The sequence below is a fragment of the Pinus tabuliformis genome, chromosome X (genome assembly GCF_031772625.1).
Source record: "Pinus tabuliformis cultivar Carrire ecotype Pingquan chromosome X, CPIR1, whole genome shotgun sequence".
NCBI lineage: Eukaryota > Viridiplantae > Streptophyta > Pinopsida > Pinales > Pinaceae > Pinus > Pinus tabuliformis.
The window spans coordinates 319,892,292-319,917,301 of NC_142308.1; the positions used below are offsets into that span (position 1 = coordinate 319,892,292).

Consider the following 25,010-nt stretch of genomic DNA (forward strand, 5'->3'; position numbering starts at 1 on the left):
TTTATTGCGTAGATTTTCCCACGTCAAGGTTTTTTTCCTCATTAAAAGCTAGAGGAACGTTTTGATTTTTGGCCAAAACAAGTTGTCCCACACTTTATGACTCCAAGGAGTTACCTCCCTCTGTTCTGCATTTTCTATCAGTTCCATGGCTTCCTTGAGTGAGAAGTTTCCGCTGCCTTTCATTCCCCATCTAAGCTGGTCCTTTTCTTCCGTATTCCTTATCTTCCTTTTGAGTAGTTGATCAATTAGATGCTTTGTGCTGTCATTTTCCCCATTGTTGTTGTCAAAGTTGAAGTTTATCCATTCTCTCCAGTTAGGATCCCTGTTGTTCTGGTTCCAGTAATGCTGGACTTTGTATCAGCCTTCGTGTTGGCATTTGTGCTTGAGAAGAGCGAGCTCTGGCTTTTCCATTTTTGGGAGTTGCTGCCAAGCATCTTCCCAAAAAAGAGCTGAATGCCCATTTCGCATTTCCCAAAAACTGTTTTCCTGTGCACCAAGTTGCGATTTTTCCTAGCAAGATTCCATATGGGGGAACCCTCAGGAACCTCCTGAAGTCTAATAAGATCCTGATTGTTGCACTCTGGGGTATATTTCTCTTTCCAATGTCTTGCCCAGGGAAGATGGGGCTCTTTTATCCATCTCCACCAGAGTTTTGCACCGCAAGTCATTTTGATGATTGACGGATCCACCAGATTAGGCCTCCCAAAATTTTCGGTTTGCAGAGTTTGTGCCATGCCACAAGCACCCATTTTTTCTTTTCCCCATCTCCATTCCATAAAAAGGATCTTTGGATTGTTCTAATTTGTTGAAGGATGCCCTTGGGGGACGACAGCATGGAGAGTAAGTACTGCGGGATAGCCTGCATAATTGCCTTGGTGAGGACTAATCTCCCAGCAAAATTAAGTGCCCTGTGCATCCAGTGCTTACACCTTTTCTCCAGGTTAGCCAAGATTTTCTCCCAGTGCACTTTTTGCCAGGGTTTGAGTGTTAGAGGTGCTCCTAAATATCTTGATGGTAGACATCCTTTTCTGAAACCAAGTAAATTAGAGAGATGCTTCTAAATAGCTGGATGGGTGTGAAAGAAAAAAACGTGGACTTGGAAAAATTAATTTCCATTCCCGACGCCTTGTTGAATAGATCAAGGATTTTCTTAAACGCCAGAGCCTCTTTCACCGTGGGGGTTCCATGTAACATAGTATCATCCACAAATTGTTGGTGTCTGGTAGCTGGAATGGATTGGAGAGGCTGAAGTCCCTTGATCTTCCCTTCTCTTTTCGCTTTGGCTATGAGTCTGCTGAGTCCTTCCATGAGGATTACGAACAGGAAGGGGGAGAGAGGGTCTCCTTGTCTGATTCCACGAGTGGGTGAAAAGGGTTCAGAGGGGGATCCATTGACAAGGATCGAGAACCTGGAGGATTTAATAAGGGCAAGAATCCAATTGATCCATTGCTTGAAAAAACCAAAGGCTTTTAGAATGGCTTCTAGATATTGCCAGCTAACTTTATCATAGGTTTTCGATAGATCAAGCTGCATTAACATCCCTGCTAATTTTCTAGTTTGAAGAGTGTGAATCATTTCTTGAGCTAGTAGAATATTATCTAATATCTGTCTCCCTTCGACATACCCCGATTGCTCTTCTGATATGAGGCCAGGAAGAATTGGCTTCAGTCTATTAGCTATAACTTTCGATATGATTTTATAAATGACATTACATAGAGCAATTGGTCTAAACTTCTCAGGAGTGTTTGCTTCTTCCATCTTTGGGATAAGCGCTATGAAGGTGGAGTTAAGAGATTTGAGGATGGATCCAGATCACCTAGAGTCCTCTACAACTTCCCAAACTTCATGTTTCACTAGGTTCCAGCAAGCTTTGTAAAAATTAATGGTGAAACCATCCGTCCAGGGGCCTTATCACTTGGCATGCTTCTGACTGCTTCTTCCACTTTCTCTAGGATGATTTCTCTACTGAGGGCTGAGTTCTGATCGTTGGTAATAGTTTTGGGAATGGCCATAATGAGCTCCTTTATAGCATCCTCTCTGTTTGCTTGCGGTTCCTGGGCAATAATGCTGAAATGCCTAGTGAGTAAAGCTGCTATGTCTTGGTGATTTTTTAAAGTTTCCCCATTCTCATCCTTGAGTTCTAGTATTTTATTTGCACTCCTGTAATCTAGAGCAGATCTGTGAAAAAATTTGGTGTTTTGCTCACCCTCTTTTAGCCACCGTATCCTGGATTTCTGCTTCCAAAGAGTTTCTTCCTGCTGACAGCGTGTATGCCACTGATGAGTTAGAGCTTTTTCCTGCTCTACAGACTCCTCACTATTGTGCCCTGAAGCCCAAGCTTTGTGTATCTGTTCCAGCTTATCTTTTATTAGGGTTTTCTCCTTAAAAATATCTCCAAACTCCGTAATATTCCATTCTTTTATTTTGGCTTTAGTGTACTTTAATTTCTTCTGAAGATTAAACATTTTGGATCCCCTTCCAATCATAGGTTCGGACCACCATTTCTCCACTAGATTGAGGAAGTTGGGGTGTTCCAACCAAAATTTTTCGAATCTAAAAGGTTTATTCCTTGGAGTGCCGTGGATAGTTGCTATTAAAGATATTGGCCAGTGGTCAGATCCTCCACTTGGAAGGATGTCTGAATCAACTAGAATACCATCCATAATGATGCTCTCAGAGATGAGGAATCTATCCAGACGAGAGGCAATCAGCCTATCGCCACCTCATCTGTTATTCCATGTAAAAGTGCCACTCTTTGGTGGGATATCCACTAGTTTAGCATTGTCAATGAAATTTGTAAATAATTCTGCATCCTTACTGATTTTTCTTATTCCCCCTTTCTTCTCTAGAAGGGTAGTTATCATGTTAAAGTCACCCCCCATAATGAATTTGGAATATGGATGCCTAGAAATCAAACTTAACAGAGAACTCAAAAAGGTCATTTTACCCTCTATCTTCTGCAGTCCATAAACATTTATGCATAAGAAGGATTCAGAGTTACCTATGGGTTGGGCTTCCACGGCTATGAATGCTCTGGTTACTTCTGCTGAGAGGACTTGAATCATCCTCAAGTCCCACATAGTGACTAAACCTCCTTCTTGTCCCTGACTCTCTACTTCCATATAATCTATGTGATTGTCGAGCTTCTTACTGATGTTAGCCATGCTTGTATTGCCGCATTTAGTTTCCTGAATGAATATGATATTCGGTTTTTCTTTCTGAAATTTTCTTTTCAGAATTCTCTGCTTTGCTTGGCTGTTAATGTTGGCATTATGATACATATGTTGTACTTGATGGCAACCCACTCATCTCAGATGATAAATTATAGTGCAGAAAAGTTCACGCACTTTTATGCAGATAAAAGTTTCTTTCATGTAGAGAAAAGTTCATGCACTTTTATGCAGAGAAAAGTTTATTTCATGTAGAGAAAAGTTCACGCACTTTCATGCAGAGAAAAGTTCCTTTCATGAAGAGAAAAGTTCACGCACTTTCATGGTTGGCTCATGGTATTAGTCTGACAGTTTTTGATGCTATGGTTTTGGTCCGTGGTATTGCATCCAAAAGTGTTGATCTCACGCACTTTCATGGTTGGTTCATGGTATTAGTCCGATAGTTTTTAATCCTATGGTTTTGGTCCGTGGTATTGCATCCAAAAGTGTTGATCTCATGCACTTTCATGGTTGGTTCATGGTATTAGTCCAACAGTTTTTGATCCTATGGTTTTGGTCCGTGGTATTGCATCCAAAAGTGTTGATCCCAAGTATTGGGTCCGTGGTATTGTGTTATTATGGTTTTGGACCGTGGTATTGTGAAAGGCCTAAGACTATATAAGAGGAAGAAGATCATTTGGCAAAGCATCATCTGAATTATTGAATATCTGATAAAGTGCTAGATCTGGAATACTGTGATTGGGTTATGATGTAGATCTGGATCTGAGCTAAAGAGGGATCTCACCGGTTGATGAAGAACAAGATCTAAGGATAGATCGGGATCAAATGGTTTGAAATGAACTATCTCTATATATTTGATTATGCTTATTCTAGATCTGTATATTGAAAAATGATCTGAACTGGGTATAACTTAAGTTTGAAATCGCTGCAAGTCATGTTTGAATATTTATAGATTTGTACGTGGGTTGGCTTTGGTGTAAGCGCATATATATGTAGGTTTGGTTCATTGTAGTAGCGTATACAATTTGAGCTATGATATTTGAAGTCACAGGTGGTTCTGGTTGTTGATGGGTTCTGATGACAGTTTAAAGGTGTCAGTATTTTGCATATCCTGTTTGGTTGATTGTGTTTAGCTTCAGTATTGATGGATGAGAACTAATATTGGATCAGGATCATAATGACTCATATTTATGTGATTTCATGGACTAGATCTGGGTGCTAACACATATATTATCCTTGTATATGTATTGATTTGGTGTTTGGGTGATTCAAAAGATTGATTGATTATGTGCTTCAATGATATTAATGGGTCCAATATGAAAATTGGATGAAACGTGGCCTTTCAGATTATGTGTTGTGCTTCAGGAGTATCCAGTCTGAAAATGTATGAAACGTGGTACCTGGAGGAGAGAAGATTGTAGGTCAGTGCCTACGTACTAGTATCTTAGCTAGTACAAGAGCTAAGGGGGTGGCAGCTCCCTTCCAGTAGTAGTTGAAAACTTTGGAGCATTATAGCAGGTAGCAGCCTGCGTACTAGTAAACGGATCAGCTAGTACAAGAACTATGGGGGTTGTAGCTCCCTTCCAGGAAAGACTGGAGAACGAGAGAGGGTTGTAGCTCTCTACAGTTAGAAGCCTGCGTACTGGTATAAGACTGCACCAGTACAGAAATATTGTAAAACGATTTTTTTATTAAGAAGAAGATTGAGATGACTTGCAGCAGGTGGTTTTCTCCCACATTGGGTTTCCACCCTATATCATGGTGTTCATGTGTGTGGCTTATGTGTGATGATCTGTTCTATTTTACTGCACCTGTTTACTATTAATATGGTTGATAATGTTCTAATGCAGTCATTAAGGATCAACTAACTGAATCATAAGAAGTTGTGGAAGTAGCATATATGAATCTGAATATGGAAATGAAAAAGTTTTATTGATGTGATAATATTGATTCACCCCCCCCCCCCTCTCAGTGTTATTTCCAACAATTGGTATCAGAGCAGGTCCTTTGGTAGAAGCTTGATCGCTTGAAGGAGACCTGTGGAACTATGGGAAAGAAGCTTAAGAAGAAAGCACCTAAGAAGAAGAAGACATCCTAGAAGAACTATGACAGTGGGAGAATCGATTGGGGATTAGGTATAAGAAGCTCTTCAGATTCAGATTCAGATTCGGAATCATTTCAAAATAAAGATGAACTATCAGGTATGAATTTGCTATCCTCTGATGTTCCAGCTATCTATCCATTTGGAAAAGATGGAAGTGATAACGAAACAACTGAATGTGCTCTTATGGGTGAGGAAGAAGGATATCAAATAGAGGCAGAATTTAACAGGCTGACAAACAAAATTAGTGAACAAGAAAGACTTCTGAACATAAAGAGTGGTGCCCTCAAAGAAGCTGTTACTAGACAAAAGGCTCAATGAGAGTTATTCAAGGACAAATATCAAAAGTTGCAGGATGAAGTAACATCTCTAAGAAATGAATTCAATGAAAGAAGCACAACCATCAAGAAACTCAGAGATAGATCCAGTTACTATGAAAGTCTTGAAGCCACAATCCGCTCGCTAAAGGAAGATCTTGAAGAATCAAGGAAGCAGAATAAAGATCTACTCCAAGCTAATGAAAAACAGGTAAACGAAGTTATCAGCTTAAAATCTCAGCTAGAATGTGCCTTCAGAATTCGTCAAATGCAGCAGGATCTGAATGAAGAACAAGAAAAGGAGATTCTCAAACTAAGGCATCAGTTGGAAGAAGGAAGGAAAGCTGAAGAAGACATGAAGAAGCAATATCTTGAAAAGGAAGAACAACTTCAAGTTGAGGTAAATATCTTGAAAGGTAAATTAGAAGAAAAGGATAAACTGTTGCGATTTCAATATAGTACTAAAGTCTTGGATGATATTCTTAATAGTCAAAGGTCTCCTGCTATCAAAACTGGTCTTGGTTTTCATGAATCTATTGAAGGTGAATCTAGTTCACAAAGTAGGACAAGGGACTCGACTGCAAAATCTGAAATGCTCAATAAGGAGATGAAAGGTCAATCTCATCATCAACCAAGGAAAGAAATTCTTCAAAGAAAATCTTTTACTCCTCCTATGAATAATGTTGAATGTTATGTATGTCATAATCTTGGACATGTTGCAGCCAGATGTAGAAGAAGAAAGTTTCAAGACCATCATGCAGAAAGATCATCACATTCAAGGTACTTTAATGGATATTGCTTTTCTTGCAATATGTTTGGTCACAAAGCTGTTGATTGCTATAGAAGAAATATGAGACATGTAAGATGTTACACATGTAACAAGCTTGGACATATAGCTAAGGAATGTAGGAACAAAGTATGGGCACCATACCAAAAGGAGAAAACATCATCATCACACCTGAAGATGTGGAAGAAGAAAGAAGTACAGTCAGAAAGAGGTGGCATAGCACAACATACAGACATAACAGAATCAAAGGGAGCTGGAAGTGTAAAACTTCAGTGTCTTAAATCTCATATGCAAGTTTCTTAAAGAGAAGTCATGTATATACGTGAGTTGGTTATGGCATAGTCGCGTATGTGATTGTTTGAGGAAAGGAAGTAGGGGCAGGTTCAGGAAAAGGATTAGTTATGATTCAGTTTATTATTTGCGCTGTTTGATAATGGTTACAATTTGCTGATGATGTGTGGAAATGACTTGATGGTTAGAAGTGTTTTGTTTCTAACTTGATAATGATGATGTCTTCATACTTCTTGTTGATATGCATGATCAGATCTGACAGTAACCAAGATGGCACAGGTTTAAGGGGAGCATATGCTTTTAATGCATTGTTGGCATTATGGTTAATAGTCCTTGGTGATGATGCTTATGTGGATAAATGATTCATCTTGCTATGATATGGTTATGAGTTGTTCAGATGATTCTTGGGGTTACATAGGTGATATTTAGATCAGATTTGATTCTCTAATGGTGCTTACATGGTGATCTTCATAAGGATAAGGAGCAGTACATAATTCACATCTTCTACTTGATGATGAGTCACTCATATGCTATTGTCATCATATGCATAAAGATCATATACTACAGTTATGATGCAGGATTCCTATTGTTCTTAGCACATATATGGATGAGGATTGTTGGATGGATACATGGATGATTATTCAAAGTTACATTGTTGGAGACATGATGATGATGAGTTCTTACCTATATGATGATAGGTTGTTTCATATGTTGATTGATGCAGATATTCCCAATTGATGATACTTGGTTCATGCAGATCTGGATGGCTATGGTGTTTCTCACATATGATAGAATGTGAATGATTCTGTATATACAGAATTCTGTTCAAAAGGATGAGTTGATACGGACATACCTTGATGATTCATGCACTAATATAAGTTGCTGGTCTAGTTGCTGTTGACAGATGTTATGGAGCAGATCATACAGTGTTGTTGCTGATGTTAATCATGATCTTATTTAGGTGTTTGGTATTTGTTATAAATGTCATGTATATCATTCGATGTAAAGGTCATATCAAGACTCATGATGTAATAGTGTGTCTCTATTTATTGTAGTCATTTGATGAGATTTCTTCAGGTCATGTAACGGCCTATGTTGGTTTCCCCACTATGCCTGGGATGAATGATGTTATTCTCTTATGTTATCATATGTAAACTTTTGGTATATCACCATTGTGATGGGAGATAGATGTATGTATGAGTCTTTGGTGATAGGAAGGTCATTTATGATGTATAGAGTCTTGGTTCTTCTTGAAGAACAACTTTTGCAGATCTTTCCTACAGTCAGGGGGAGCATGAACAACACAATTCAGAAAGAGCAGAGCTTTCAGCATGTAGCATGAACAGATTGGTACACCTTGGCATATACAAAGGGGGAGCTCATTCAGAGATTTCAACAGGTACTCAGGGGGAGTATGAACAGCGGAATGCCTTTCTAGGAAAGAGAATATCTTGGTTCGCCCTTTGCCCTTGATGTCAAAGGGGGAGAGTGATTTGGTATTGTTGCCATCAAGTCCAAAGGGGGAGATTGTTGGCATTATGATACATATGTTGTACTTGATGGCAACCCACTCATCTCAGATGATAAATTATAGTGCAGAAAAGTTCATGCACTTTTATGCAGATAAAAGTTTCTTTCATGTAGAGAAAAGTTCACACACTTTTATGCAGAGAAAAGCTTATTTCATGTAGAGAAAAGTTCACGCACTTTCATGCAGAGAAAAGTTCCTTTCATGAAGAGAAAAGTTCACACACTTTCATGGTTGGCTCATGGTATTAGTCCGACAGTTTTTGATGCTATGGTTTTGGTCCCTGGTATTGCATCCAAAAGTGTTGATCTCACGCACTTTCATGGTTGGTTCATGGTATTAGTCCGATAGTTTTTGATCCTATGGTTTTGGTCTAACGGCAATCGTGATTCCCAAAAAATGGTACCAGAGCGTAGGTCATGAGTTCGATACACACCCGTCTAGCATTGGTGGGGAGATTGTTGGACGTTTGATAAACCAACGCTCCCCGTGTGTTTCACAACATGGACTAACCGCCTCTCGTGGATCCTTATCTCTGGTGATGCGATTGTTGACAAACACCTGCAGGTTTTGGTCTAACGACAATCGTGATTCCCAAAAAAAAAGTGATTTGGTATTGTTGCCATCAAGTCCAAAGGGGGAGATTGTTGGCATTATGATACATATGTTGTACTTGATGGCAACCCACTCATCTAAGATGATAAATTATAGTGCAGAAAAGTTCACGCACTTTTATGCAGATAAAAGTTTCTTTCATGTAGAGAAAAGTTCACGCACTTTTATGCAGAGAAAAGTTTATTTCATGTAGAGAAAAGTTCACGCACTTTCATGCAGAGAAAAGTTCCTTTCATGAAGAGAAAATTTCACGCACTTTCATGGTTGGCTCATGGTATTAGTCTGACAGTTTTTGATGCTATGGTTTTGGTCCGTGGTATTGCATCCAAAAGTGTTGATCTCATGCACTTTCATGGTTGGTTCATGGTATTAGTCCGATAGTTTTTGATCCTATGGTTTTGGTCCATGGTATTGCATCCAAAAGTGTTGATCTCACGCACTTTCATGGTTGGTTCATGGTATTAGTCCAACAGTTTTTGATCCTATGGTTTTGGTCTATGGTATTGCATCCAAAAGTGTTGATCCCAAGTATTGGGTCCGTGGTATTGTGTTATTATGGTTTTGGACCGTGGTATTGTGAAAGGCCTAAGACTATATAAGAGGAAGAAGATCATTTGGCAAAGCATCATCTAAATTATTGAATATCTGATAAAGTGCTAGATCTAGAATACTGTGATTGGGTTATGATGCAGATCTGGATCTGAGCTAAAGAGGGATCTCACCGGTTGATGAAGAACAAGATCTAAGGATAGATCGGGATCAAATGGTTTGAAATAAACTATCTCTATATATTTGATTATGCTTATTCTACATCTGTATATTGAAAAATGATCTGAACTGGGTATAACTTAAGTTTGAAATCGTTGCAAGTCATGTTTGAATATTTATAGATCTGTACGTGGGTTGGCTTTGGTGTAAGCGCGTATATATGTAGGTTTGGTTCATTGAGTAGCGTATACAATTTGAGCTATGATATTTGAAGTCACAGGTGGTTCTGGTTGTTGATGGGTTCTGATGACAGTATAAAGGTGTCAGTATTCTGCATATCCTGTTTGGTTGATTGTGTTTAGCTTCAGTATTGATGGATGAAAACTAATATTGGATCAGGATCATAATGACTCATATTTATGTGATCTGATGGACTAGATCTGGGTGCTAACACATATATTATCCTTGTATATGTATTGATCTGGTGTTTGGGTGATTAAGAAGATTGATTGATTATGTGCTTCAATGATATTAATGGGTCCAGTATGAAAATTGGATGAAATGTGGCCTTTCAGATTATGTGTTGTGCTTCAGGAGTATCCAGTCTGAAAATGTATGAAACGTGGTACCTGGAGGAGAGAAGATTGTAGGCCGACGCCTACGTACTAGTATCTTAGCTAGTACAAGAGCTAAGGGGGTGGCAGCTCCCTTCCAGTAGCAGTTGAAAACTTTGGAGCATTGTAGCAGGTAGCAGCCTGCGTACTAGTAAATGGATCGGCTAGTACAAGAACTATGGGGGTTGTAGCTCCCTTCCAGGAAAGACTGGAGAACGAGAGAGGGTTGTAGCTCTCTGCAGGTAGAAGCCTGCGTACTAGTATAAGACTGCACCAGTACAGAAATATTGTAAAAGGATTTTCTTATTAAGAAGAAGATTGAGATGACTTGCAGCAGGTGGTTTTCTCCCACATTGGGTTTCCACCTTATATCATGGTGTTCATGTGTATGGCTTATGTGTGATGATTTGTTCTATTTTACTGCACCTGTTTATTGTTAATATGGTTGATAATGTTCTAATGCACTCATTAAGGATCAACTAACTGAATCATAAGAAGTTGTGGAAGTAGCATATATGAATCTGAATATGGAAATGAAAAAGTTTTATTGATGTGATAATACTGATTCACCCCCCCCCCCCCCCCTCTCAGTATTATTTCCAACAGTTTAGCCCTCTTGCATTCCATGAAATGATTTTCATGATTAACTAGAAGAATTATTGGTAAGATGGGAAGGCATTTAGAGCCTTCATCTTCCCTGAGTTTATCATTATTATCCCTAGCTCCTGCAGAACTTCACCACTTGTTCTCCGACCTCTCTTCTTCCTTTTCTTTGATCTTGTTGAGTTGCAGAGAAGACTCTTTGGGTGGTTCCCAGCTCCTTTTGCTATACCTAACTTTCTACTTTTCCTTTCTAACTCCTCTTTCTGCCTTGCTATAAATAGATCATTTACCTTCCTGATCTCTTCTTCCGGTACATTTTCTATGCCTCGAGCTTTCCAGTTCTCGGCCATGACCGGTAGGTTCATCCCTTCCTGTGCTAGAACCTCCTCCAACTCTAAGTCATCACTTCCTCCATCACTGGTAAGCATGTCTGCATCCTCCTCTGGCTCTTCTATTTATTCCTTCATTAGGACTTCTGTGCTAATAATGGCTTCTTCTGCTTCTTTTATAGTTTGCCCAGCTTTTTCTGTTAGCCCTTCATTTGAATTTAGATCTTTATTCAAATCTTCTAAGTCTGTATCTAACTCTAAGATTTCATAAGTGCTCCTATGGTGACCTCCTTCTGTTTCTATTCTGTTTGTTCTTCTTCGGTTGGCTCTTTATCTTATCTTTGGTTTTACAAAGTTATCTCTACCTCTGTTTGCTTGCTCTGTTTTAGTAACTTCTTCTTGTTTATTCAAAAGGCATTCCCTCATTAGATGTCCATGCTCATGACATCTTCGACAACGAAAAGGAATCTGTTCATAGTCTATTGCTTGGAAGTAATCCTCATCCCTGTACTCTAGCCATAAACCCTCATGTAGAGCACCTGATACATCCATTTCCACGTAGATTCTTGCACACGAGGTGTATTTTCTTTGTATGGTCGCTTCTGAGGCTTTGATAAAAGTGCCCAGCTGATCCCCAATTTGCTTCAGAGCTGATAGACCCCAATAGTCTATGGGGAGAGAAAACAGGCGGATCCATACTGGTACCTGAGTGAAGGTTTCTTTTTCTGGAACAAAATTTGGTTTCCATGGTCGCATGTAGAGACCTGCTGAAGCTAAGAAATACGGGCCTCCATAAAAAATTATGTCCTTGTCTTCGAGGTTGGTGAAAACTACAGTGAAGAAGCCTTTTGCTCCTAAGTGTAGTTTCACATCGCCCTTGGGTTTCCATTGCTGTCGTATCCATTGACATAATGCTCTTTCAGTTGGCCACAAGCCCATAAACTTGCAAATGACTGCATGCTCTGCCATGTGCTCTCGATAAGCTTGAATCTCCGGATCTATTATGACAACTCTAAGGGTATCTGCTTTTTTAGGTTTGCAGGTTCCGTTTATTGTTGGGTTGCTGCTGGGGTTCGAGCTGGTTTCACATTCCGTTTCTTCTTTCCCTTGGGAGCCTTCCTTATGTTCCCCCTTTTCCTTTGATTGTTTTTCATTATTGACTGTAAGTTTTTGTCCTGTAGTGTCATTTTTTCCACTGTTCTCCAAACCCTCATTTGCTTTTCCTTTGACTTGTGGGTTGCTACTGGGCTCTCTGACTTCTACTTGTTTTTTCTCCTTATTTTTCCTGCTGTTCTGCTTGAGCCTGTCATATCCTGAAATTCTGACTCCTTCCTACGCTGTCTGCTTCTGCTTCTGCATGACTATTTGTTTAAAGGTAGGGTTCCCAATGGACCCCTCGTTGACCATCTGGAAGGTCAGTTCTTGTCCCCTTCTGAGTAAAACCGCTAGCCTCGATCTGTTCGCTTCCAGCACTGTGTCTGTAACAGTTGCTCAGAAACCCTGACCTAGAAACGCCGCCATCGCCTCTCCTCGACCTTCCTCTGTCTTGCTTAAGTATGCTTGAGTACTAGCTATGAATATTCATGAGAATGAGCTCTATATGTAGAAGTAATCATTAAAGTATGTTATCCTAAAATAGTTTTGAAGTATCTTATGTTGTGGAAAAATAAATAAAAATGGTGTAATGAAATGTATGGATCCTTCATCTACTTTTTCAATTACATGGCCCAGGGTAGTCTAGTTGTGGGACAAAACAATTATGTTATATCCACATTTAGTGATAAGAATTACTGACGTTATTTTCTTATCAACGACCTTGCTTTCTCAAGAGATAAGAAAAAATGTTGGCTTCTCTATTTGTAAGAATTTGGAATCTCATGTGTGAGGCTTGTAGTTCCAAAGGAGTGAGCAGAGTCTCATTCAAGTGGGTGAAGTTATGGATTTGGCCATGGGGCATCTCTTTGTCTTCTTTAGAGAAATAGTTTAGTTGGGGATAATATTTTAGAATTTTTTTTATATGTTATTGAAGGCTTCTGGAACTTTAAAATTCTGTTGGGTAAGTCAATGACCTATAAAAATCCATTTCAATCTTTTCAAATGTACTTGAAAGCTTAGTGAATGTTAAGAAATTTGAGAATTGGGATTTTGGTTGCAACCCCTAGTCACATGGCCTGACATGAGACTTGACCATGGAAAAGTGGAAAGGGCCGAAAGGAAAATAAATCCAAAATCCATCAAGTATCCAAATCTGTCAAGTTTCGCAAATTAGGCATCGAGATCTATCAAGTGTCAAAGATCAAGCATCGACCTCTATCAAGGGGTGAAAGTTTGGGAATTTGGGAAATTCTAAAGTGTTTAACAAGAGACTTAGATATAGATGCTAGAAAATAAAATCATGTGGATATTATGTGGAATCCATCTAAACACTCCTAATCCTTACATGTAAGGCAGTTCGGAAACAAAATGATGACATATCACACCAAGATATCACAAATCCAAGTTATAGAGCTTGGATTTGGATGAAATTTTTGTAGTTGTAAAGCTCTCAATGAGCAAAAGATGATGATTATCTCATAAAAGAATTTTATGATCACTGAAAGAAGAAGAATTTTGATAACCCACTTCCATAAAGTAATCTTAGAGGTTAGGTGTAGACGCCCTATCCCCTTAAAAATATTTAAGGGGGCTAGGTGTTGTTACAATCATCAAGGGGGAGTGTTGATATACGTAGCTCCTACTTATTTTAAGTTTCATCATATTTGTGGCTATTGTCATTATTGGTCACGATTAATAGAGTGTCTCTACAGAGAGTTTGTTTCCGAGTATAAGACACTCGATATATCTTGGACTCAATAGCTTATCTCCAATTATATGCTTCCTAAATTGGTGCAGGGTTGAGATATTGTCTCAATTGTGTGATATATTTATTTGTAACATTATCAATGTTAAAATGAATACTCAAATACATATGTGTAATAGTTTCTACCCTTTCATACTCTCCCATTCTCTACATACTCCCCCATTCTCTACATGAGAAACCATATCAAATACAAATTTAAATATTTTTCCCAATCAACCATATCACATTGACAAGCTTTGAGAGTTTTTAAAAATGGAACATGTCCAATGATGGAAGCATGGAAGGCTTAACCCTAGTTTCCACTCATTGGAAAAGCCATAAACCCAACATTAATTAAAGCTTAGATTTCCAATAAGATTGGTTGGATGTTTGAATGAAGGTAGGGTTTTTGTAGAGTTGAAGAGCATAAAATCAAAGTGATACAACCATCCTAACGAGCATCCCAAAAGTTTTTAACATCAACATTACCGCCATCTACTTCAAAATGTAAATGGATAAACTCTAACATCTACCATGTAGAGTTACGACCACAACCCCATCCAAAACCAAATGCTAATAATATTTCAGATAATTAAATTTTTATAAAATAAAATAATAATAATAACATAGGCGAATTGAAATTATTTTAATTAGATTTTTATAAAAATAAAATAATAATAATAACAATAACATGGGCGAATTGAAATTACTCGATAACTAGATTAAGAAATTAAAATTGTTATGCTAAATAAATATTTAACACTATTTAAATCCATTATTAAATCAATTATTAGATAAATGTTTTTATATGCTGTTTATCGGATAAAAATAAAATAATATTCAGTAAATAAGTTGAAAAGATACTAAATGAAATTAAGTTGAATAGATATAAGTTGATGTTGACATGGTTGGGACCTGGCAGACTTGTGAGTGCATTACTGAAATCCAAGGAAGAATCATATTATCACAAAACTTTTATGGATTTTGACATGCTTACCTGCAAAGATTCCTCAAGTTCTTGTAACTACAGGGATCCCATAAACTACAGGGATCCCATAAAGGAGAGCCACATCATTACAAACTTCTTTGTTGATTGATGTTGACATGGTTGGGACCTGGCAGACTTGTGAGTGCATCACTGAAATCCAAAGAAGAATCACATTATCACAAAACTTTTATGGATTTTGACATCCTTATCTGCAAAGATTCCTCAAGTTCCTGTGACTACAAGAATCCCATAAAAAAGAGCCACATCATTATAAACTTTTATTGATTGATGTTGACATGGTTGGGACCTGGCAGACTTGTGAGTGCTTCTGTTCTGATGACTTCTATATCTGCAGCGACCTCTCCCTGTAATTGCACCTGAGGCTTCCTGCGTCATCTAACTACCCAAATCTCGTTCCCAACCATGTCTATCGAAGAGGTCGATGCATTTGGTGCCTGTGCTGGCAATCTCAACATTCATGCGGAGCAACGGTAATAACACGAACAGACTCGCTTAATATTTTTGCCATCTGTCTATTTGAGAGTTCAATGAATCATGACTAGTTGTCTTTCACAGTATCCTGAAAATGTACATGATTTTTCTGTGTTTTATAATTTTTGTGTTTGGAAAGCCCGAACTGTAAATTACATGGGAGTAGCCATGATTTTGAGTTCATGTTTTCAAAGATTATTGAAAATTTTGTGCCAAAGTTTGGTTGAACTTAAACGTTCTAGTTTAATTTCCTCATCTTTACTGTATTTTAATGTCATTTTTAATTTACTGGAACACAATTAACTTTCCCATAAACTAGTTAATTTATATCTTATAAATAAAATCACAGTGTTTATAAAATTTCTAAAAAATCTAAATCTACACTAAACATGTTAATTTATATTTTTGATTAATAACTTATGTTTTTATCGAACATTTTTTATTAATAACCTATGTTTTTATCGAACTGTAAATTACATGGGAGTAGCCATGATTTTGAGTTCATGTTTTCAAAGATTATTGAAAATTTTGTGCCAAAGTTTGGTTGAGATTAAACGTTCTTTATATGATAGTTTAATTTCCTCATCTTTACTGTATTTTAATGTCATTTTTAATTTACAGGAACACAATTAACTTCCCTATAAACTAGTTAATTTATATCTTATAAATAAAATCATACAGTGTTATAAAATTTCTAAAAATCTAAATCTACACTAAATATGTTTTTAACTTATGTTTTTATTTTTTAAAATAAGATAAAATTTATAGAGTCAGGCGTTTTGATCTTATTTATTGTCTATGCCGTATTTTATGAGCATCAAATGATAATTGTTTGAAGAATTGTCTGCACCATCAAAAAATAGTCAAAATTTAGCTTAAAAAAGTTTCAAAAAAACTTGTAATTGTTTGTTAGTGGTAATTATTTGTTAATAGAATAAAATACCCAAAATGTTGAAATTTGATAATTATAATTTAGATTTACAAATTTTTTTTTGCAAAATTTCCAGAAATTTCAAAACAAATTCACAAGCTAATTAAATTCACTTAAAAATTCTTCTCCGATAAACTAAAAAACAACAAACCCATTATAAACTTACTAAATTCTCAACGTTTTCCATATTAATGGCAACTCTCCTTACAAAGCCCCACCCTTTTCTTTTTCTCTTCTTAATCCAGTTAACTTCCCATAAACTAATTAATTTATATCTTATAAATAAAATCATTCAGTGTTTATAACATTTCTAAAAAAATCTAAATCTACACTAAACATGTTTTTAGTTTATATTTTTTATTAATGACCTATGTTTTTATTTTTTTAAATAAGATTAACTTTATAGAGTCAGGCGTTTTGATCTTATTTATTGTTTATGCCGTATTTTATGAGCATCAAATGATAAATGTTTGAAGAATTGTCTGCACCGTCAAAAAAATAGTCAAAATTTAGGTTAAGAAATTTCAAAAAAAACTTGTTATTGTTTGTTAGTGGTAATTATTTGTTAGTAGAATAAGATACCTAAAATGTTGAAATTTGATAATTATAACTGATATTTACAAAAAAAATTATCAAATTTTACTAAAATTTCAAAACAAATTCACAAACCAATTAAATTGACTTAAAAATTCTTCCGCAATAAACTAAAAAACCACAAACCCATTATAAATTCTTTTTTTTAATCTAGGAGAATGGGTAACTAAACCCATTATAAACCTACTAAGTTCTCAATATTTTCTGTAAAAGTGAGGACTCCACTTTACATATTAATGGCAACTCGCCTTACAAAGCCCCACCCTTTTCTTTTTCTCTTCTCAATCCAGTGGCCGGGCGTGTCTCATAGATAAGCGTCTACGAGCATAGAAACAACAGAGGTTCGCGTTAACGAGAATTGTGGGCACTGACAATCTCTGCACTGATCGATTGCTACCGTTGTGTGCCACCTCCGCAGCCCGCAACCGAACGTAGAAGGATACACCTTACTTTTATAAATTATAGTAACCATGAGCACCCGTCGGCTCACTTTCTAACTCTTTGGTTTTTTGGTTTAATTTGTGTATTTTTATTTAGATGATGAATTTTGAGAATATTTTAAAATCAGATAATTCGGAACAATGTAAAACAATATTTCAGAAGAAGATCAAATAATTAACCAAATTCCAAAATATTCATAAATCCACAATCTAGATGAATTCAATAACTCTAACTCACACTATCTTTATTTCAGCAAGGTCCCCAATAAGAAGTCCCACTAAACATAGACTTCGTTGCCTTAGTTCTTTAAATAAGTTTTGTAGGTTTTAATAAAATTTAACTATATGTAATATTATATTGATAAAATTGATTGCTTTTAAATGTTTGGTTATTATTTTGTTTTATTAAATTTAAAATACATAAACTTTAATTAACTAAAAATAATCTAAATAATCTAAATTATGTTATTGTTGGTGATAATGATTAATGTTTTACTAAATTTTCAGATTTTAAAAAATAAGAGATTATTTAATATTTTAATTTTATGCTCGAAAAATTATATTGAAAAAAGTTTTGGATGGTTATAGGTTTGTTGACATTGAAGGTCAACAAAAATGTTTTTCATCTTCAACTCTCTTATTTTTGTAAAGTTGATAGAATTTTTCAACCTATAGTGTTTTCTGAATTGGCCAAACATCTAATTGCAATATGAAGTTCCTATTTTTTTTTTAGTTTAGTAAAGTTTATTTCTTTCCTTACATGAATGAAGAAAAATATATTTTTTATTTTTACTTTAGAGATTTGGGTTCACGAGCTACTTATTCTAACTTTTTTAGCACTTTGCAAGTTTTCCTTAAACTTTGATGTAATAATATTTCAATATTATCCTTGTTCTACAAAATGATCTCCTCCTTTATCCTCCAAAGGTATACCTGCCTCCAAGTGTATACAGAATGTGGTTGTTTTGGCTAGAAGGAATTTTAGAAAACTTTTTTTGCTCCATGTTCTTTAATTCTAGCTTATACATAAAATACCTAGTCATAGTCATGCTTTCAATGGGCGAAAGGGGATCTTCAACCATGAGAATATGATAAGGGTATTTCTTTAATCTTGACATGAACTTCTTTTGGATCACTTCCCAGTGCAACCCCAAACTTCACATCTATATAAAATAAGAGGAGTTTCTTTTATTCCATATTCAAATATCTATGAACTTAGAATTGTTTTCAAGGTCATAATAAGCTTTCCATCCTCCTTTTATTCTTTTCTCAGTGCTATAATTTTAGCTAAAAGTGTGATAGATATCTATTCCAAGATATTTGTATGATGAACTTCCTCCAAGTTCTTGTTGTCATATATTAAAATATTATTTTATATGGTTGTCATTATCATATATGAAAGCGTTATATATGATCTTTTAGGATTTAATAATTATGACTTTGAGTGAACATCTTTTACATGAAGGAGAAGAGAGTCATGATTATACTAGTGATAATAGGCTAACATAATCCTCACCTTCCGAACACTTTTCTAATGTAAAAATACAAATCTATTTAAAATATTAATATTATATTAAATAAATATTAAAGAAAAGATCTATTAATATTTAAAAAAATTTAAATTAAGATAAAAAAATTTTAATATATTTAAAAATTTAAATTTTATATTTTTAACAATAAATGTCAGACTATTATCTAAAATGTCAAATTTATTTATTATTTTAATTATTTTCTTAAGAAATTCTTTTAAGTTTTTGAACATTTTCTAAATTATATATATATATATATATATGAGATTGATTAATGTTATATTATTTATATTAATGCCTTATTATTATAATTAATAAAAGTGGTATTATTTTTTAAGTTTCTAATTTTACTTTAATATTTATTATTTTCACACATTTTTGTGTTTTATATTTTGTAAAAGTTTTTTTGTTTATTTAAAATAATTTATTTATCATTTTATTATTGTGTAGAGTTTTTTTTCGGGATTATTGCATCCATAGTTCTTTGTATTGACGTTTTGAGCCATCCACTATGGCTCATCATCAAGATAGATAAAAAAAAATAATGCTTTTAGTCTAGATGTTGTTATTTTTTAACTATGAGTTGTAGTTGTGATCTACATGTGTCAAAGTCATTTATTTATGTCTTATATATTTGTATTTGTTATGATCAATAAAGAAATCAATGGGTGATTGGTTGTGTGTTTAATCTCTATGGTGTCTCTCATTTTTTTAAACTTTTGTAATAATATGAGTTAAAAAAAATTGTTCTATTTTTATATTCTTTTATTTTCTATCTAGTTTTTTTTTTCTTTAATTACATTATAAAAATTTTCAGTTTTCCTTTGACTTTGATTTTTTTTAATTTATCTTGGATTCTTTTTTTAATGGATGTAACCAACAAATGGTTCCAAATATTTTGACATCTACAACAAATGCAAAGCGGATTACTTAACCACATAAAAACTCTAAAAGACACACTAACACACACACATGCAATTAAAGCATATATACAATGATTTTACTACACTCAATTAAGCATAGTAAAGTTTGAGGTACAACCCATTTCGGGGCTGCGGTAATGGAATTCCATCATAATCCACCAACTCATAGGCACCTTTTGCCAAAATACGATTGACAATATAAGGACCCATCCATAGTAGTTCAAATTTTCCTGCTCCAAGTTTATTAGCTTCCTGATGATTAAGCAAGACCAGGTCTCCTTCTGATAAAACGCAAGGCCTGACATTTCTGCCGTATTGTGCCTTCATTTGTTTCTTATGTGTTTTGTTAGCCAATGCGGCTTCACGACGGGTTTCATCCAGCTGGATGAGTTATAATAAACACGATTCTTCATCAGAAGTGTTGGGTAACAAGTCAATCACGAGTTTGAGAGATGAAATTTCACATTATATCTACAAGATTTCCTCCCAACCATACACCAATTGAAAGGGTGTGAATCTAGTTTCATTCCTCACCGAGGTTCAATATGCCCACAAAGTAGAGTACAAGATTAAATGCCAGTTTTGTTTATGAACCCCTATCATTATTTGAAGCATTTGCTTCAGAACTTTGTTGATGGCCTCAGCTTGTCCATTAGCTTGTGGATAATAAGGAGTAGAACTATCATGCAAAAGTTCTAATTTGGGAGTTAACTCACTCATCATGTGATTGCGAAAATGCGACCCATGATCTGTAACTATAGCCCGTGGTACACCAAACCGAGCAACCACGTGGTTGAAAAATCAAAGTGCAGTCGTCTTGCCTCTATTATTTAATTTCGACATCGCCCCGGCCCATTTTGTGAAATAGTCTGTGGAAACTATAATGTACTTGGGCCTGTTACAAGGTAATTTGTCACTGACCTCATCTCAGTCCCTCCGCTGTGTCATACATCAGATAAACATTTTCATATCTTCCCACTCATGCAAGAAGATTAAGCAAGTGCTCTCTAATGCTGAAGATTGACCCTTTTTGCCTAAGTTTCTACATCGTCGCAAGTAAACCCTTAAAATGTGTGATGGTTCCCTGTCATGAATTGTATCGTTACGACATCATCGCAGTTGTACACCTGTTTCCTGCGACGGTCGAATTTTAGGGTTCAGTGCAAGTCTTCCATATGTTTATTTCGACGATTGGTCCAAACACATTTCTCCCTTGCGATGTTGTCACTAAGCTCTAGTTCATGACCTGCGACGATTCAAATTAAGCGAATTAGTTCAAACAGTCGGCCTTTTAGGTGATTCTAGAGCTGGTTGTTGGGTTAGATTGGTTCGCCTTTCCTCCTCTGGGATGGTAGTTCTACCTTTTACGAAACCTCCCTTGAGAATAAGCTCCCTTTCCCTCATTTCATGGAGGCTCCTCCTCCTATAAAAACACTCACCATTTCTATGATCAGCTAGTTCCCAGTTACAGATTGCTAGTTGGATTGAAGCAAATTAGATAGCTTTGGTGTGAGTTTGACAAGTGTGGAATTGCTGATAGTTTGGTAAGAGATTGTGGAGTGCCTTAACCTTGCATTATAGTTTGTGAGTGAGAGAGAGAGAGATTACCCATTTGGGAGACCCATTTTTGGGAGTGAATGCTTGAAGGAATGTACCAGTTGGATGCTCTTAGAAGGCTTGCAATGTCAATGCTTGGTTGTAAGCTTTCCTCTTGATTTATTTTAATACAATCAATAACAATTTCCTATATCTTGTGTACAATTTACTTGATAGCTTATGATTCCTTGACTTTATAAGTAAATAGATCATTGTTATTCTCGGTTACGTGCTCTATTATTTTCTTGTTGTGTTTTAGGTCGATTGCTCATTAAGGAGAAGGAAATGGAAGCCGGAGTGATGCAACGAAAGCTTCACCAAACACCGGTTTTGAGGTAGGCCTCCAACAATGACTATTTAATGAAATCGATTGCTGTTTTGTTTTGTTGTGACTAGACACACTCTAGGGCTAGAGGGGTTGCCGCTATCCGCAGAGGGAATAGTTTCCTACTTACACAAGTTGGCAACTCCACTGGGGACTCCTTCATATGTTCTCTTCTTATTTACTCTAGGTTTGATTTAGTGTCTCTTGAATTTTGGGGTTGCACCTTCAGTTTTCTGGGTAACCTGGGTCAATCTGGGATTCCCTTTGACTATTTGGAAGATCAATCTAGTGTCATTTAGGTGATTTTATTTTGTCTTTTTCTTTAAGTAAGATCGTCACTGAAGATAGCTTAACAGCTGCGACAACGTCGCTGATGTTCTAGCTTTGTGCCTGTGATGATTTGGCTTTTGTCTTAGGTTGCTAGTTTAATCCCTGCGATGATTCCTGAAATCGGACCGTCTCTAAAAATAGGTGTATTCTTGCGATGACATCTCTGAAAATAGGTGTACTCTTGCGACTAGTCTTAAGTTGTCAGTGTAACACCTGCGATGATTCCTGTAAAGTTGTTTTTACAACTTTACCTCCTGAATCCATCAGTCTTGTTTATCCCCTGTTGTTTCTTGTCTCTCATCAGATTGTTTTGATTACTTTTGGTTAAGGTACCTTCTCTTTGATTTCATTGAGTGAGTCTTGTGTTTTAGACTGTGTAACCTAGCTCCGTTAAGGGTTTCATTGAGAAAGTACATTTGCATTAAATTTTCATGTTTGAGAAATTGGAAAGCGAACTTTAAATATTTCATTAGTAGTATCGATGCACTGTAGGATTAATGTGTTGATGCATTGTTTTTCTTAGTTCTTGCACTTGCTTGTCTTGGTTTGCATTTGTTTGGAAATGAACTCTTTACCCTCCTTTGGGTTGTTGTTCATCGAAATGAATGGTGCTTTACTCATTGTAGCTGCATCCTATGAATTGTGAAAATACATTCCGTAGGGCCTGAAAACTGAAACTTAATCCAAGATTAACTCTTAAAATCGATTGAATAAACCTAAAAACACATTGGAACTTAACGCACATTATTTAGAGGTCTAGGCTAGAGATGTGCTCCGGCGTTGTTAAACCTAGTCACTATTGTTCTTTCTTAAGGTTGGGTGATTTCCTCCTTCTGTGACTCAATAGCTGCTAATACGGACTTGAGCTCCCCGTACCATCGAGTATATATAGGGAGACCCCACTAGGCTATCATCATACATCCATAGGAAGCTGTGTTTGCCGCCTTACGAACCATAATGCACCGAACACAAAATTCGGGAAGATTGACTGCCATACAGAAAGTCCTTGGTCATTTCACTTTCATTTGATCACCAAGGTGTATATGCAGTTTTATGGTTTGTCTGGTAAAACTTTTGCCTAGTTCTCTAGAGTAGTCACTTTCGTTCCTTTTCGACTCCTTAAAAGAAAAGGATCATTTGAGCACTTGTCCTTTCAGGCTCATTAAACCTCAAAAGAGATAGAGTCACCTTTTCATCCTTTTCTTGACTCTTGAAACATGAAAAGGTCAGGTTTTGTTCCTCTGTCATAAAACTTACTGCCCATGAATTATTCCTGGTTACAGTTAGAGTTCTTGATTACAATGCGCATACATTTTTTAGGCTCATTCTCGATGGTAACCTTCCCTGAGTCTACCGGCCAAGGTATTCCCCCCAGATGGAACTCCTGGTCCGTTTCCTCCTTTTGGAAATGCCGGTGCTCCGTATATGGCAACATTGTCCTTGCCTAGATTAACCATCGGTTTTCCCGTTTGGTTGTTTTCAACCTCGGTGGTCTCAAGCGTCATGACTCCTGTTCCACCATCTCCTTCATTTGAATCATGGCACGATGATTCGAGGATTGAGCCTAGGCCTTCTTCCCTTGTTTCTTCATCCCCCTTTCTTCCTTCGCTTGGTGAAAGTTCTACCTCTAGTAACCAGGAGGCTAAAAAGAAGAAGAGGAAGACAAAGAAGAAGAAGAAGTTGGATAAGTGTCAGGCCACACATGCAGCTTATTTTCTGAGTACATTGCAGGTTGTGCCAACTTTTGCTCCCCCGCGGAAGGTTAAGTTTCCTTGTAAATTGTGCAAGGGTGACCATCTTCTTCATGATTGTCCTGGCATTCCTAGGATTTTAGAAGTTTGGCCTCACGATCCGGCTCACCCCTCGTCATCCTCTGAAGCTCATGATGATGCTACCCTCTCAACTGGCAGCGGTAAGAAGACAGAGAAGATTAGATTCCCCTGTAGGCTCTGTGAAGGTAACCATCTCCTTCACCTTTGTCCGCTCCTGGATCAAGCTTCCGCTATTTTGGAAGGTCTTACAGCTTCTTCCCCTCCGCTTCTAGTTGGTTATCAGAGGCTCTCTTTAGACCCTCTCCCCATTGACAAAGAGATAGATATGGATTCTTCTCTTATCCATCCTCCTTTTCCCGAGCTTGGCTATGCCAAGCCTGTTCCTGACCAACCATTAGTCGGAAAGAGTGTCGACTTGGGTTCACCACCCGTTGTTCACTCTTCTCTAGAAGAGCATCACGATCACACTGCTCATGTTCTTCTCGTCTTATCAGATTCTCTTGAGTCCAAGAACAACCCTCCTATCCTAGCGGATTAAGAGAGTCCTTCTTCAATTCTTGTAGAGCAGGGGGACACTCACACGATGCCCCCACCAAGTAGTTTTGTCGTCTCCTTCAACTGGAGTCGCTTGACTTCATTCCGCCTTCCATCCTATGTGCCTTTCCAAATAACCATACATGCCTATAATAAGGAAGTACCCCACACTCTCTTGGACGAAGGTGCATCTGTTAGTCTTATGCCTTCCACTACTTGGCAAGCTTTGGGCTCCCCACAACTTGTGCCTGTTACTCAAAATCTGTTGCCTTTCGACGGAGGAACTAGTCAACCTTTGGGGATCCTTCCAAAGTTCCTAGTTACTTTGGGAGGCAAAACCGTCTGTATAGGCGTGATGGTCGTCCAAGTTGCCTTAGATTTCAGTCTTCGCCTTGGCCGTCACTATATTTATGTCATGGGGGCTCTTGTTTCTTCACTTTTTCGTGTGGTTTGTTTTCCACACGATGGAAGAATTGTGACTATAGATCAATTATCATTCTTTAGTCACCAGATACCTCCTGTACAACCATCGTCTCCTATCAGTTCTTGTCCACAAGCAGTGCCTTCCCCGCCACAAGTCAATTATATGGCTACACGTTCCATCTCTGCATCTGTTGATGATCATGCAGATGGTCTCGTACATCATGTACTGGG

At 36.8% G+C, this 25,010-nt stretch overlaps 2 protein-coding genes across 3 annotated transcripts in view; one reads left to right on the plus strand and one right to left on the minus strand.

The window, feature by feature from the left end:
- Positions 1–1,853: 1,853 nt before the first annotated feature.
- LOC149139741 (uncharacterized) lies at positions 1,854–2,486 on the minus strand. Its single transcript, XM_089450808.1, has one exon. It carries the CDS (start codon positions 2,484–2,486, stop codon positions 1,854–1,856), a length of 633 nt encoding a protein of 210 aa, XP_089306934.1.
- A 12,739-nt stretch (positions 2,487–15,225) lies between these two features.
- LOC149139742 (zerumbone synthase-like) overlaps positions 15,226–25,010 on the plus strand; it is a 187,180-nt gene continuing 177,395 nt past the window's right edge. Inside the window, exons 1-2 of one of the 2 annotated variants that reach the window (XM_089448557.1) lie at positions 15,244–15,381; positions 21,655–21,730. In XM_089448557.1, coding sequence (XP_089304683.1) covers positions 15,333–15,381; positions 21,655–21,730 — 125 coding nt within the window. In that variant the 5' untranslated portion in view covers positions 15,244–15,332. Of the gene's footprint in view, positions 15,382–21,654; positions 21,731–25,010 lie in introns of both variants that reach the window. The other variant, XM_089448558.1, reaches the window with a different exon arrangement.

Bases quoted from the DNA above. Each gene is read 5' to 3' on its own strand.
- LOC149139741 (XM_089450808.1), bottom strand. From the start codon at position 2,486: ATGATTGGAAGGGGATCCAAAATGTTTAATCTTCAGAAGAAATTAAAG.